General features: G+C 37.6%; 1 protein-coding gene across 2 annotated transcripts; it reads left to right on the forward strand.

Moving 5' to 3' along the window:
* The first annotated feature begins 279 nt into the window (after positions 1 to 279).
* Pou1f1 (POU class 1 homeobox 1) lies at positions 280 to 15,417 on the forward strand. 2 transcript variants are annotated; one of them, XM_052739818.1, is made up of 6 exons: positions 280 to 439; positions 3,068 to 3,217; positions 10,445 to 10,669; positions 12,537 to 12,701; positions 13,466 to 13,526; positions 14,375 to 15,417. In XM_052739818.1, the coding sequence occupies exons 1-6, from the start codon at positions 298 to 300 to the stop codon at positions 14,583 to 14,585; spliced, it is 954 nt and encodes a 317-aa protein (XP_052595778.1). In that variant the 5' UTR covers positions 280 to 297; the 3' UTR covers positions 14,586 to 15,417. The 2 variants fall into 2 exon arrangements, with proteins under 2 accessions (XP_052595778.1, XP_052595776.1); XM_052739816.1 differs by having other exon boundaries at positions 298 to 439; positions 3,146 to 3,217.
* Positions 15,418 to 15,681: the final 264 nt, after the last annotated feature.

Raw genomic sequence — 15,681 nt, forward strand, 5'->3', positions numbered from 1 at the left:
GCCTTCTCCTCAATTTGTACCCCACAACCAGGTTCCTCCTTGGGCACCGATAATATTTGGGTTAGAAAGACAGTTCGAGTTGACAAAGCAACACTACTGGGGGAAAAAAAAAACTATTAACATGTATAAATGGATTTCCTCACAGTATAAATACTAGCCTGCACCCTCCTGGTGCCTCAGAGCCTTCCTGATGTATATATGCAGGTAGCGAGAAGTGAATCGGCCCTTTGATGATACGGTAATATAATAAAAGTGATCTGGCAAGCAGCGGGTCTTATTTTCTACTCTCTTGTGGGAATGAGTTGCCAATCTTTCACTTCAGCTGATACCTTTATACCTCTGAGTTCTGATGCCTCTGCAACTCTGCCTCTGATAATGCACCACAGTGCTGCTGAGTGTCTCCCAGTCTCCAACCATGCCACCAACGTGATGTCTACAGGTACTGATTTCCATGGCCGGGCCTACAGCTTTCAGAATGGATGTGGTGAAATCTTTTCAGTTGAATAATCTCTTTGTTCCGTTTCCCTCCTTTGATTTGCTTTAGTTAAATATTCAGGATATTGTAAAAGTCCAGTTGCGTGAGAATTAAAAAAAAATAGTAATTGAAATCATTTATCTATTTATTGGTTTTGCTTTGCAATCCAGAACTATTTTCTACATAAGGAAATAGTGAGCTTGAGTATTTTTCATTGTGAAAACTCTTTTAGTAGAGATGTTTATGGATGTTTATGTATAAAGATCAAAATGAAATATTCTGAAATAGTTAATGTTAAATAGGCACTACTACTTTATATTAAAAATGTATTTCATTTTTGAATTATATTTGTTACTACCTTTAAACAAACATAAACCTTATAAAAATAAACCAAAAAATTCCCAACACAAACCATTCATGAAAGTGAGCTTTAATGAATAAAATAATTAAATGCTTTATTAAACTCGCATTAAAATACATAACATTAAACTTAGAGAAGAAAGCAAGATAGCATTTAGAGTTGAGAGATTTAAGCTTCCTTAAGACTGAGTTTTAGAAATAACTTAAAATTTGTCTTTACTTAACATTCCTAAATGAAAATGGGGATCAAAACATGTTATCTAGGTACAAGCAAATGTATGTTCTTTGCTAATATATTTGCACTTAATGCAATAACAATTGGTCTCAAAGTCAGTTTACAGATGGCTGGAGTCTTGGACTAACAATTTCTTCCACGAAACAGCAATCTGGATTCATCTTTCATCTGTTTAAAATGTAATTGACTCACATGGAGAAATGAAACAAAATTTTATATTTGTAGAAATAAAAGTTTGGGCTTATTTTATAATTTAAAACAATTAAACAACTTTTTATGATAATTAGGCAGTTTCTAAACATAAGTGAAGCTTTCTCATTCATCTTTGGCTGGTTCTAAATAATGAAGTGATAAGATATACAGACTCTACCAACATCACTTAATCTACTAAAGATTCCCATAGTTTAATTTAAAGGTAATTTTGAGAATGTACTGAAACATATTTGATGGAAAATATAATAATAAAGTAATTTAACCCTATAATAATCCCATAAATAATCCCCAAAATAATCTAGAGGGTTATAATACAACCATACTTTTAAAACAGCACATTTTATAAATTGAGAATTAGAAAAATTTGATCAGTAAGAAAGTAAAATTTAAGATTAAAATAATGATGTAGCAAAATAATGTAGCTTTTAAGTTCTGTTGATTTATTTAAAAATACATAACAAAGCATTTAACCTATCTTTTATCTAACTTCCTAAAATCAAAAAACAAGTATAGCTCTTATAAATAAAAATAATTTCTAAAAGTTTCCTTTAATTATTTTTAAATGATTTATAATTTTCTATAAACTTTTAGTTATATATACATCTAATTAAGTAAGGAATTGCAAACATATATTTTAATGAAAGCCCTTTGGCATTAAATACAGTTAAAATTCATTCAATGTTTTAAAATGAATACTAAAATTGCTCTATATAACTTATATGGGAAAATTACTTCATGCTCTCTATATCAGTCACAGAGTAGAAACATATGCAGATATTTACAATATTGTTCTATATTTAGACAAAATGTATTTATTCTATAAAAAGATCTCATGTCATTATTATATCATGTACTTCCAATTATATATTCTATATGTCATTTATTTGAAAAAAATTATGTTTATTATAATTACCTAATTACTGAATTATTATAATATGTTATATTATAAGTTATATTTAGGATATGAGAGAAAAATGAGGAAGTAAATACATAGGGAAACTTTTACTGCTAATTTTATTGTTGAAAGTCCTGCTGTTAAAATGTTGATTTGTGTTTAAAACTTAACTTATGTTTTATAGTTTATATCTTATTTCTAAATGCACAATAATTTGAGGAAGTATACATGTATGCATGGAATTATGTGTGTGTACACAACCTTCAGCAATAAAGGAACTTATTTTTTGATTGGCTTTATCATTAAAATTTTTCTATCAATGTCATGCATGCAGAAAACCTGCAAGTCCAACATAATTGGACTAAACACTATCGCAGGGTTCTCATAAAACCCTGAAAACAGCAGTATTTTTATGATTGTATCTATACAAGGGAATACTTACTCTGGCATTTTCTCTTTAGTAAAAGGAACAGCAAATTTATCAGCTATGATTCTTCAAGAGTCTATTTAGGTATTCGCTCTTCCGGAGACACCTTTCTTACAATACTGTGCTACACAATGACGTTCAGACTACTTTTCAATGGCTGTAGTGTGATATCTACACTGGATGGAACCCGCAAGAATTGTACAAATCTCAAAAAGCTGGGGTCCAATCTCCTCTCACTTCACTTCATGAGATACTTGTAGCCACATCATAGACCGTACAAGTCTAGTTTGATGACATAGGATCTCATCACTTGAGACAACCTTTGGCTGATTTTATCTGCTCATTAGAAAACTGCCAGTGAGGAAGAAAGAACATATTGGCTTATGATTTAAGAATCGCATAAATGTGTAATTTTTGAAATGAGTTGAATGTGTCTTGAATCCTCATACATTTTCTTACCAGTCCCGTCTATTTTGTCTTTGATCCAAACTCCTAAATGTTTGCACACGTATTTCTCGATGACAACTCTGGGAAATACAGCGACAGGACTTCATTATTCTGTGCCTTCCTGTCATTATGGAAACCAGCCATCCACCTATGGAGTGATGGCAGGTAAGAAAAAAATGTCTTCATATGTGGTGTTGAATGGGGGAAAACGGTGTTGGATTTCCTGGACCAGAGGGAATGGTGAAAGAGTATAACATGAAGTTCCGATTTTCCCTCTTTTGGCTTGGAAGTTAGTGGTAGATCCGTCACTTGCAGAAGTGTCCCCTGACCAGAAACCTAGAGGTGGGCCTCATGGCCCTGTCCTACACAGCTCTATACTTCAGTGTTTCTGTCTCTTGAATGAGCTTTGTACGGTTTTGCTATCATTTGTTTGCTTTTTTAATTTACTACTGCCAAACTGCTAGATGCTACTTGTTATTATTGCCTTTGTGGGATTCCCTGCAGCTATGCTGTACCGGCAAGTAGAACCCATGTGGTTACTTCAATTTAAGTGAAAGTTAATTAAAATAAGAATTGGAAATTCAGTTTCTCTGCTAAGTCGGCTCCATTTCCAGTGGCCAGTACTCTCGTTTGTCTAGTGGCTACTCCATCAGACACCACGATTTACGGAGCATCGCCTTCGCCACAGCACTGCTTCTGTGTACCTGTTCCAGAAAAATAAATAGGAGATACAAACTGAAGGCCCAGCTTGATGTTCTGGGACTTTAGCCATGGCTATTTCAGGCTGTGGTGGTCCTCCCTAGGTTGCTTCAGAAGCTTGACTGAGGTAGGTGAAGAGGCACACTTTTCAGGAGACGTGAAGCATCCCTCTTTCAAGTATAATGCCAACTCACTGGTATCGGCGTAAGTATGTCAATAGCTTGGCTTCCTGGAAATGAGAACACCTGCCCTAAGAGATCCACTCACCACCAAATTCACTACTTAATTTTGGGGGCATGACTAAAGAAAATAATTTAGTCAGTTTAAAGACTGTGGATCGTTGTTCACAGATTTTTATTTGTGAGTTTGTTCTGAAGGAAATACTTTGGTAAGTCAATATTTGTTATTACAGCAGGTAAGTAATTCTCGTTGGGGGTAAACAAGAACCAGCAGTAAAAAGAGTGGGGAGGAGAAAGAGATAGAAAGACTGCGGAAATTTGGGATAAAGGAATCAAATATGAAGGAAATCTTTTGAAATTTACTCATGTTTTTCCTCCAAGTAAGCAATTATACACGGAGAAACACAGAGATGTGCTGAGAATATTGAAATGAAATGAAACAAATAATTTAGTTCATTAATCTCTAATTTCTCAGTAAAACGTTAAGATTTTCAAATAAAACAGTGAGAATATCAGTCTTTCTACATTTGGCCAATCATCATTATATATCCACATCTTAACCATTATGGTAAAATGAAGTCTGGTAATTTTTTTAAAAAATATTTTATTTAATTTTAAATTTTAGTCATTTTCTTTCCCCTTTTTAAGCTCCCCTTCACCCCCCTATCCACCTACTTCAAATAGTTGTGTTCTTAATGATTGCCTAGAAACCTTGGTTTTTCTTTGTTTAAAAAAATTATTTTTATTATTTGTATGGACGCTTCGTTTGCATGTATGTCTGTGTATCATTTTCATGCATTGTTCACAGAAGCCATAAAAGGCTATCGGATGCCCTGGGACTGGAATTATAAACAGTTGTAAGCCACCATGTGGGAGCTGGGAATCAAATGCAGGCTCGCTAGAAAAGCAGCCAGTGCTCTTAACCCCAGAGCTGTCTCTCCAACCTGGTTTTACGTTTCAATAATTAAGGGGTATCTAACATGAGGGCTTTTTCCATCCCTTGTAAAAATCCATCACTTATAAACCATCTCCTTAATCAGTATTCGTAAACAACAAGAACAGCTTTCCCCAAATTCCACGATATTTGCTGTGGAATAGCAGAATATGTTCCATTATCTGTCAGAGTGGAGGTAGAATGCTTTCTTTGGCTTTCATGGGACCTCGAGGAGCTAAACAGAAAGCAACAAGCCTGTGGTCACATGCTGCTCTCTGCTGGAGGAAAGCTCTGTCACAGTGATTTCCAGGAATCCCTGTGCAACCTCAGTTCCCGTATTTCCTCAAAAAGAGGAGGAGGTTTGTGCCCTTTGACTTGAGTTAGTGTGGAAACCAAACCAACCAACATATACACACATTCACATTCACATACATGTATACACTTAGACACACACACACACACACACACACACACACACACACACACACACACACACACACACACCAGTCACAGACCTTACAGACCAGTGGCTAATCAGCTCTTGTCCTAATTCCTCTGGGTACCACCTCCCTTGTGCTGAAGAAAGTGGCCCACAGTTATATAGTTTATAGCTAGCCCCGGAGTCCGATAATGTAGCCTGCACTCACACTGGGGCAGCAGGCCAGGGTCCCGTCGAGAGGCAGTTGACTGCTCTCTCCACACCCTCTTTCCCATTCAGCTGTTTTTTTTCCCTTTCTTTCTTTTTCTTCTTCTTCTTTTTTTTTCCATCTCAACATAGTCACAGGAAAGGGCCTGTGAAAAAGACTTTCACCATCCCCAAAGTCTGGTTTAGTGACATCATGAACACAATTGTCATACCAAGATTTAGAGGTATCATTGTAGCCTTCAAGTTGAATTATATTTTGTCACTAAAATGAAGCCTCACCATGGTGCACAGAGGCTGTATTTGAATATTTCTGAGAGAGATGTCATTAAAATATTATATACTTCATAATTTGTCAGAACGCCTGGTTCTTGACATGTATTCAGCATCAGCATGCACTTCATTGCAGATTAAATCTTACACAATCTGAATTTTCCTACGTTCATTCCCAGGGAAGCTGCACAAATTGAGTCATAAAATACAGCCATTCAAAAATGAGGAAGGCAAGGTATAAAACAGATGGTAGAAACCCAGTCGGGTCGTTTGAATTTTCTGAAATGTCAGCCACTCCCTCAAGGTCCACAGAAGCATCTTTATGGGCAGATTTGGTGTTGTTTAATCTATGAGGGGACCACTACTGGAATAACTGTTTCAAAGGGTGTGGAAAATTTTAATATGGCTATTACACCACCCAAACTCTGATGATTTCGTTTTAGTATTTTGTTAAATTAGTTCACAGGAAGGGAAGAGATACAGTGACTTTTGTCAGGTTGGTGAGGAGGATTTAAATCCTCAGATGAATTCCCTGTAACAGTCCAGGCACCAGCAAACTAAAGAGAATGACTGGCTGGGCTGGAAACAGCAAAAAGCATCACCATGAACTAATGAGACCTCTCTACCAGGTCCCTGTCGAAGCAGGTCTGTGATAACTCAACATTCTTCTCTTTGCCCTCCTCGGATAGGCATGTGGTCATTTACTTCTTCCTGTCTACCCCTTAGTATTTAGCTCTAACGTCAGCAGTCCACAGTCCAAACCACACGAGGGAATTACAAATGTTCTTCACAACCTCTGCTAGAAGATCCCGAGCCGAGCACACTGCCGGCAAGGAATGCTCAGCACTCCGGCTCCTGAGTCTCTTGGGCTGCTTTGCTTCTCAGCTTCTAAAGCAGAGTGAAGTTTAGGAGGCAAGCATGGAGGCTGTTCTGTCCACCATCCCATGGTAACTCGGCCCACCAGCCTCATGGCAAAGAACAAGGACCCAGCTGGGCATGGGACATAGCAGCTAATCCTCGAGGTAGAGGGAGAGTTCTTATTGGAAAAGTCCATGTTACGCGGAAAGGAAAAGAAAAAGGTTTCTGTTTGGGAATGAAACAGAGCCATAGAAATCCCTTCATTCATTCCTTTTGTTTTTCCCTTTAACTTCTTGCCTTTTGTTTTTCCTTCCTTCCTCCCTCCCTTCTCCTTTCTCTCTTCTGGGTCACCCTTCCCGTTTTCCTTTTCTTTGGTCCCAGGTTGGTAGGGTTGTCTAGGGAAGAATCACTCTGAAGATGTCTGGCTTTTCCCCAGTAAAGGCCTTCCAGCAGCATTGTGGTAACTGCCTTCTAGATGGTTCACAGCCGTCTTCTGTAAGGAGCTGGACTGTAAACACCCTGCACTTCCTCTGCTTCAGCTACCTTCACTGTTCTTGGAGAGAAGTTCTGAGCTGTGTGGAAACACAGGGACATGGGTGTGTTCCAATTAGACTTATTTTGTCAAACAATGAACCCATGTCTGGCTCAGACAGTATGTTGAGTCCTCAAAGAAAGGGAAAAAAAAAATCAAACTTGAGCATATGATGTGCTTGTCCTGTGTTTGTGAAAAGGAAAGAATAAGTAGAAATATTTCAGTATGTGTTCTTGCACACAGTTATGGTGCAGGCATGGATTCCCATGTCCTTCTGTTATCCTTATTTGTTCTTTTAAGGCCACAGGTTTTTAACCTGAGATGCTCACAGCTAGCCACATACAGGGGAGCAATTTACCCCAACGCATGAAGGGCTGAGTCAACAGCTTACAAGGCAATCTCTACTTCTGTCCCCCCGTGCCTGCTTTGAAAGATTTACCTGTCTTCAGCCATGTCTACCAAGCAGAAAGACACACAGAACAATTCAGAGAGGCCAAGATGGATCAGTGTGCACTGTGAAAAACTGAGCGTGGAGAGGGTTCCATTATTTCCAAGCTTTCACAGGGGTCCTTGTCCAGGCTAATGACGGTATTGCTTTACCCTAGTTTTGAGAAACATTTTTGAGATTTCTGCTGCCTGGGCTCACTGTGTTCTTCAGTAATCCGGGCTTGAAAAGTTTTGAAAAATAGTTTGCTACACATACCATACCACCACTCCCCACGCTCCACGGAGTGAGTCATAGGCTAGGAGCAGAATTCTGTCTGATTGTGATGGTTACTGCTAGAGTGAATTGTTAAGGAAGGCAAGTTCTATCAAAATGATGATCCAATGGATATAATTGTGGAAACTTTATGTAATATTTTTCATTACACAATGAGAAATATGTTCTGTGTTATACCACATGTCCCATTCTCACTCTCACTGTGGTTACTAAACCATTCCTTGCTCATTTTTCATGGACTCCATTCAAATACCTTTTCTAGATGTCCGTTTTCTGCAAGTGTTTGTAATAAGTAAATGACCCTTGAATTTGCCTGAAGTGACACACTGCTAATGCACTTTTTAAATCATTAAAGTTTTGCCTGAAAGAGATTGTGTAGAGGCAAGCAAATGTGTTTAGAGTTAGGGAAACTTTGAAAGAAAGTTGTTTGATTTACCCAAGTACAGACTGGAGAATAAAGTAGCATTTTTTTTCTAAGTTAGTGGAATGTGGTTCTTGTGACCTCTGCGTAGTTAACACAGCTACTAATCTGCAGGGGAGTTACTGATTTCTTTACACAGAGACTGGATAATTCATAAAAGCAGCATGCATTGAAAAAAACAAAACCAAAACCGAATAGTTTCTCTCTTGGGTTGAAGAGATGGCTCGGTGGTTAATAGCATTTGCTGTTCTTGCAAAGGACAGAAGTGTGGTTCCCAGCATCTACATGGTGGTTCACAGTCGTCTCTAACCCCAGTTTTAGGGGAGCTGACATCCTCTTCTGACCTCCACAGGCACCAGGTATACATGTGGTACCTGTAAACATTCATACAAGTAAACATTCATACACACAAAACAATTAAATAAACCAAAAAAGAAAAATATTTTTTAAATCTTTATCACACCTGGGGAGTAGCTGAATTTATTTCATGCTAATCTTTTTTTTTTTTTTTTTTTTTTCCGAGACAGGGTTTCTCTGTTTCTCTGTGTAGCTTTGCACCTTTCCTGGAACTTGCTTTGTAGACCAGGCTGGCCTCGAACTCACAGAGATCCACCTGCCTCTGCCTCCCAAGTGCTGGGATTAAAGGCGTGCACCACCACCGCCCAGCTCATGCTAATAATTTAACCTCTCAGAACTTATATGCCTAATTTTCATTAGAAAAATAATATATTCTATATACTGAATAAAGCTGAGCTTTATTATGATATATTCTTATATAAATAATATAAGCTGAAAACTTGCTGACTTATACTACTATTGCTTATTAAATATTCATATATTATTGGAAGATATACGTATTATATTATTACTAATTTCTTTAACTCATGAATGCAGTTGTGGCGTATTGATAGATTTTTAATGTTTGTTTCTGAGAATAATTACTGTATGTAATATATGAAACTTGTGTTTAAGTGTTTATTTATACTGGTGAGGCTGATCAATTATTCAATACTTGGTTATAATATAATATAAGCAGAAGTGAAATCTCCAATAATAAAAATGTAATTTGTCAATGAAGAAAAAGTGAAACAAAATATATTGAAAATTTCCTCCTGTGCCATCTTGTCACTTAGGATCCTGAACTGAGGCAGAAGTGAACACCGAAATCTGTAAACTTTCCAGAACGTTCTTCCTCTCGGGTATATGATCAATGCAGGCAGGCCAGCACTGCATCCTCTCGGAGAATTCCCTGTCGTGTCTAGAACTATCCCCTCGTTTGCATTTTATTTTAGGTTGTCTTTAAATAATTATAAAAAAAGAAACAGATTCCACTGTGTTGTTTACTTTTCAAAAAAGCTTCTCACCACACTTTCATAGAAGCTCTAAACTTACCTTTTGTTTCTCTGGCTCATTAAATCAACTTAACTACATTTATGTGTTTTAATCTAAGTTTTATCTGTCTTAATCAAATTTAAAACATGCTTACTTTTTAATGGAAGTTAAGCATTTACCATCAAAGCAGTAGTTTTTATAGTACTGTAAGCTTAATTTTCCAATTACAAGAATTTCTCAGTATAGCGTAGAGTCTAAATACTTCATGCTTTGGTTATAGCAAATACTACAGGCCACTTTTTAAATTAATTAAGAAGACAGAGATTAATGCATGCAATCTGGTTAGAATTGAGCCTCAGACTCTCAGGAATACACATCTTTTTACAAGGAACACCGGAATCTTACACCCCGAGAAAGAACTAGAAAATAATTTAGATATTTAAACTTGTCTCCTGCTCCTTTGACATTGACTTTGGTTTTGTTCTTCTGGGGAAGGTGGGAGGTGAATCATCTCATACCAACTAACAGCCCACTCTGGGTCCTGCTTTAGCACATTGAACATATGGGAAGGTGTAAAAGTTAAGATTGAGTCAATGTGGCATTCCACATAATCCAAGCATCTGGGAGGCCAAGGTGGCAGGATTGTGCAAGCTCAGGGGCAGCCTGGGCTGTACTACGAAGTCCTGCACTGAAAACCAACTGGGAGTTTTTATGGACAACAGTGGGTTCTAACAGAGAATGGTGCTTGTAGAGAAACAGACGTCATTACCAACAGTCCTTTCCTCTCTCTTTCTCCACAGGCAGTTTAACCCCTTGTCTTTACAAGTTTCCAGATCACACCTTGAGTCATGGGTTTCCTCCCCTGCACCAGCCTCTCCTGGCGGAGGACCCCACAGCCTCTGAATTCAAGCAGGAACTCAGGCGGAAAAGTAAATTGGTTGAAGAGCCAATAGACATGGATTCCCCAGAAATCCGAGAACTTGAGCAATTTGCCAATGAATTTAAAGTGAGAAGAATCAAGTTAGGTATGCCTTTGATAACTGTGATGGGTCAAGCAACTTAATTCTCAAATCCTTACTCTATTTACTGGGAAATATTTTATACTCTGCTTGAAAGCCAAAGACACTTCCCATTCTCTATCTCTCCTGTGCATTTAACTTAGTTAAATTGGGAAAACTAAAACACATCAAAATTCTTTAACTCCTTGTAAATTCTCAACAGGATAAAAGCATGGATTTTTTTAAGTTTTAAAACTTAGCCTACCTCAAGGGTAGCTTTCAAGTATCTTCTTTATTTAATATTTTATTTGATATTTTGGGTACTTCATTCACATAATTTGAAGTGATGAGAAAGTGTAAATGGCATTACACCATCTGCTTGCCTTTCTTCTTCACCAGTGGTAGTTTCTTGGGTATCTTTCTAGAGATACCTTATACATCCATAAGCAAGTGCATATATTCTTTCATACAGACATATTTTGGAGAGCTTAGAGTTTTTCCAGAGTTGACTTGTGTGTGTGTATGAAACTGTTAACTAACCCCCTTATGAATATAAATACACTAGTTTATTTAGCTAGGTCTCTTACATGGTTTTAATCTCTTAGTAATGAAAACAACACCACAGTTAGAACTCTATAAATTCATTTTTGCATCTATATAAACACAAAAAACAGAAAATGCTGGCACCAAATTATTGATTAAACACTAATGTAGGTTGATAGGTGTCAGACTCATCTCTGTAAAACTTTATCATCACAACTATCTCTTCTGTCTCCAGCAGAGGCAAATGACCAGACAGTAAAATAAGTAAACACTTGTCGAAAGATCAGTATGCTCTTTATCTTTGGGACCTTTGAGAAGATAAAGGGGCATGACAGTGTAGTGTTAGCTAACATGTTAAACTTCATTTTACATTATTGTTATTCATTATTGTTTGGTAATCATCTGCATTTTCTTTTCTGTGAATTGTCTATTCCATGCCACTGCTCTTTTTCTATTGAAAAGTGTTTTTAGAATAGAATAACTATAGCAACTAATTGTGGCTCAGATTCATAAAAGAATGTATTTTTTAATGGGTTGAAATGATAGTTCAAACCTCTGAACTGGTGGAATGAGCCATAGGTAATTTATAATGACATTTATTGATGCGCATCATATGCACTCATATTACACATAAAGGTATATAGCCCTAGGCCCTGAAATAATATGTACTGAATACATGTAATAAACAGCAGGAGACATCATTATCATACTTATTTTTGGTTCTGCTAATATTGCTTTGGATGTTTAAAATTATATGTTGATGGCTTATTTTACCTTATATTCTAGAAATGTTTGGGGTAATTGATAAGGACCTTTTGCTGGGCGATAGATGTCTTACCAAATAATGCAGTAAATGTGTTTGGAGTTATGCATAAAATGTGGAACCGTAGCCAGCCTTTTTGAATGAAGTGTTTTTAGGCAAAGTAAGCCTCAATCTTAGTTTTATTTGGTGTAACAATATATTGTTGCAAGTTTTATTCATACATAAAAATATGTTTGATCTATCACTGTACATTTTGTGCTCTATAACTGATGGGTCAAATATTTTGAGCAAGTATCATATTTGATAATCATGATAAAAAGACAAAGAATTTCTAAGTTCATTATCAAGTGTTATGACATGCACATGGCATCTGTTCACGCTACCATTATCTTTACATATGAGTCCTTTGGACTTTAAGAGAAAAATTAATTTATTAACTGGAGGAATGCTAAACCTCAATAATTCTAAATTGTAAAACTACAGAATTTTTAAAGAGTAATTCACCAAGATTCAGCGTGCGTCCTAAATGGACCCACACTGGTCTTCCCAGTGAAGCAGAAGCTAAGGCTGCCTCTCACCCTTCCGCAGGATACACCCAGACAAACGTGGGTGAAGCTTTGGCTGCTGTGCATGGCTCTGAATTCAGTCAAACAACCATCTGCCGATTTGAAAACCTGCAGCTCAGTTTCAAAAATGCATGTAAACTGAAAGCAATACTATCCAAGTGGCTGGAGGAAGCCGAGCAAGTTGGAGGTAGGGGAGTGGGGTGGGGTGGGGGGTGGGGGGATGGGGGGAGGCAAGGGTGGGGGGGTCACAGGGGTCGGGGTGGGCAATCCTGTGCAGCCTGTGTTGTGATGTAGTCACAAAACGACCACTAGGGGCAGCAAGATGTTTGCTGAAGCAGGAGGTTTGAGGGCTTTTTAAATCTCTTTGAAACGGAAAATAAATATCTTGGTGAATAAGGGAGGGCGGGAGACCAATGTAATGCAAGTGTAGAAATAAATTTACCGAGGATAGCAGGAGCTGCGCCGGAAAGCTTTCCAGAAAACAAAGCATCAGCATCAAGTACTGAATATTCTTTAGCATCCACATTTCTTGGTCTTTTATGCTATCCTGGAGTAACTTACAGGAACTACTTTTAGAACCTGATATTAGTATTCACACCAGTCTGTAAATCAAATACCATCGAAAAAATCAAAACTTGGTATTTTAACTAACACACACACACACACACACACACACACACACATTGAAATTAAGACTTGGAAGCATTTACAAGGAATATTCTAACAAAAATTGAACGTAGAGTTTGTAAAAATCATCTTTATGAGATTTACATTTATTTTGTTTTAATTCTTTTTTTTTATCGAATGCACTATAAAATGGCGTGGCTTACCAACATTTAAGACAGAAATGGGTAGCAGTTACAGTTTGCATTATTTTATATGGAAAAATTGAAAGCCAAGAGTGCTAGTCTAAAATGACTTTCTCTTTTTATTCTCTTTCCTATGTTCCAGCTTTGTACAGTGAAAAGGTGGGAGCGAACGAGAGGAAACGGAAGCGGAGAACAACTATCAGGTATTCCTTCAAGATAACACATTTACTAGAAAAACATGGTATTCACGTGGAGTCAACATGGACGTGTAGTGTAAGAACAACATAACCCGTGAGGTGAATAGAAGTAACTGAAGAAACAAAAATGTTTTAAATGGATGAGAAATGAAGTTAGCATTTTTCAACATTTGATGGATAAGTACGTATTGTTTGATTGACTGTTTGGACACAGACATTTTGGCTAAAAATGGGAAGTAAACAATTCACGGATGTCCTTGTAGATACAAGTTCTTGCTCTGCTAATGCAATATCTTAACTAACAGTAACAAAAGGAGTCACCAGTGTGTCAGACTAGGGTCTGTCCTGACCCCTTTCATGACAACCATGAAGTATAATTTAGTGATACTTTCGCTTCTGTGAGGTACTAACAGGAAATAGCAAAAGGCTTTATCTCGGGCAGTTGTGGATTACACCTTTCCTGTATTATAAATGATGGGGATGACCGGGCCATGATGAGTAGGGCAGGGAGGAGTTGTCCTTTGAAAGGCCCACAATTCCTTTTCTTTGTCAAGAACCTGGTGCCCCCTTGTGGCATACAGTGAGAGAACCTGGGTTCCCTACTTTTTGCCTTTGATTTTTGGTAAGGTTATCTGGAATAAGACGTGCCTCTGTGGAAAAAAGTCAGATTTGTCTTTCACGAGGTTTTTTTTTTGTTTGTTTGTTTTTTAAGAACCTATAAGTTATTCCTTTGTGGTAATATTTAGAAAGATAAGCTTTATTTTAATTTTTCCAAAAACTTCATTGAAAGACACATAATTTCATCCCCAACTCTATCCTCCCTCCACTCCCCACCCCCAACTCTCCACCCCCAGTATTGCAGCTAAGGATGCTTTGGAGAGGCACTTTGGGCAGCAGAACAAGCCTTCCTCTCAGGAGATCATGCGGATGGCTGAAGAACTGAATCTCGAGAAAGAAGTCGTAAGAGTTTGGTTTTGCAACCGAAGGCAGCGAGAAAAACGGGTGAAAACCAGTCTGAACCAAAGTCTCTTCTCTATTTCGAAGGAGCATCTTGAGTGCCGATAAGACGTGTGTGTGTGTGTGTGTGTGTGTGTGTGCGCGCGCACGCGCGTGCGCGCGCGTTAGCCATTTGTGTAGCAGTTTTCGAGCAAAATCAGGAATTACTCACCTGGTTAGCTTCAAGAACTAGATTAAACCACTAACTTCTACAGTCTTTTAAAGACCCATTGACTTAAACTGAGATATTTAATTGTTCTAAGACTTCAGTGTTCATTTTAATCCTAAAACTATAACAGCTGGGAAACTCTCACCCCAATACCTTGTCCATCCTGTCTCTGCCCTGAACACACACAGAGCCTGGGTGGGGGTGAAAGCAGTGTATATGTGAATCTTAGTTTTAGTTTAAAATTTCCTTTCTAGGCCAATTTATTTTGTTTTTAATTTTTTAGCAAATAAGGACAGATATTTACAGATTATTAACCATGGAAAGTCCAAGCTGAGAATGTACTGATGTGCCTGGAGAGCTGGCTCGGTGGTGAAGGGCATTTGTGTCTCTCCCAGAGAACCTGGGTTTGATACCCAGCACCCACATGGCTCACAATTGTCTGTAACACCATTTCCAGGGGGAGTCCAATGACTCTTCTAGCCTCCATGGGCACCAGGCATGCACGTGGTGCACAAATGTACATGTAGGCAAAAAAACTCATACACATAGAATAAAAATAAATAAATCTAAAAATGAAAAAGTATTTCGGTTTATATTTGGCATGCCACTAGCCCTAAAGATTTTTTGAGTAAGGTTTGAAGAGCCAGAGGCTACTAAGGATTTTACCATTGCCTTCAGAAATAATCTTCACTCAGATTCTATTGATGTCTTTGAAGTTAACATTTAGAACTGGTTCTTAAACAAATGGTTTTTTGGGTTTTTTTTTTTTTTTGAAGATTTATAGGAACATTTAGGCATGATGTCTGTATTCTTTCATAAACATTAGCTTTCTGCTGTTCTGCTACGGAAAACAAGTTTCGAGCTTCTGCTCAGTGGTAGAGAAATCCCTAGTATGTTTCAGAGACTGCGTTCAATCCTGAGCACAACTGAAATAGAAAAACCAAAAATATACTTTAGGGATTCCTGACCTCTGTCACTAATCTATGTGTCTGTAGG

The sequence above is a fragment of the Peromyscus californicus genome, unplaced genomic scaffold, assembly GCF_007827085.1.
Source record: "Peromyscus californicus insignis strain IS unplaced genomic scaffold, ASM782708v3 Scaffold_16__1_contigs__length_79575227, whole genome shotgun sequence".
NCBI classification, from domain to species: Eukaryota; Metazoa; Chordata; class Mammalia; order Rodentia; family Cricetidae; genus Peromyscus; species Peromyscus californicus.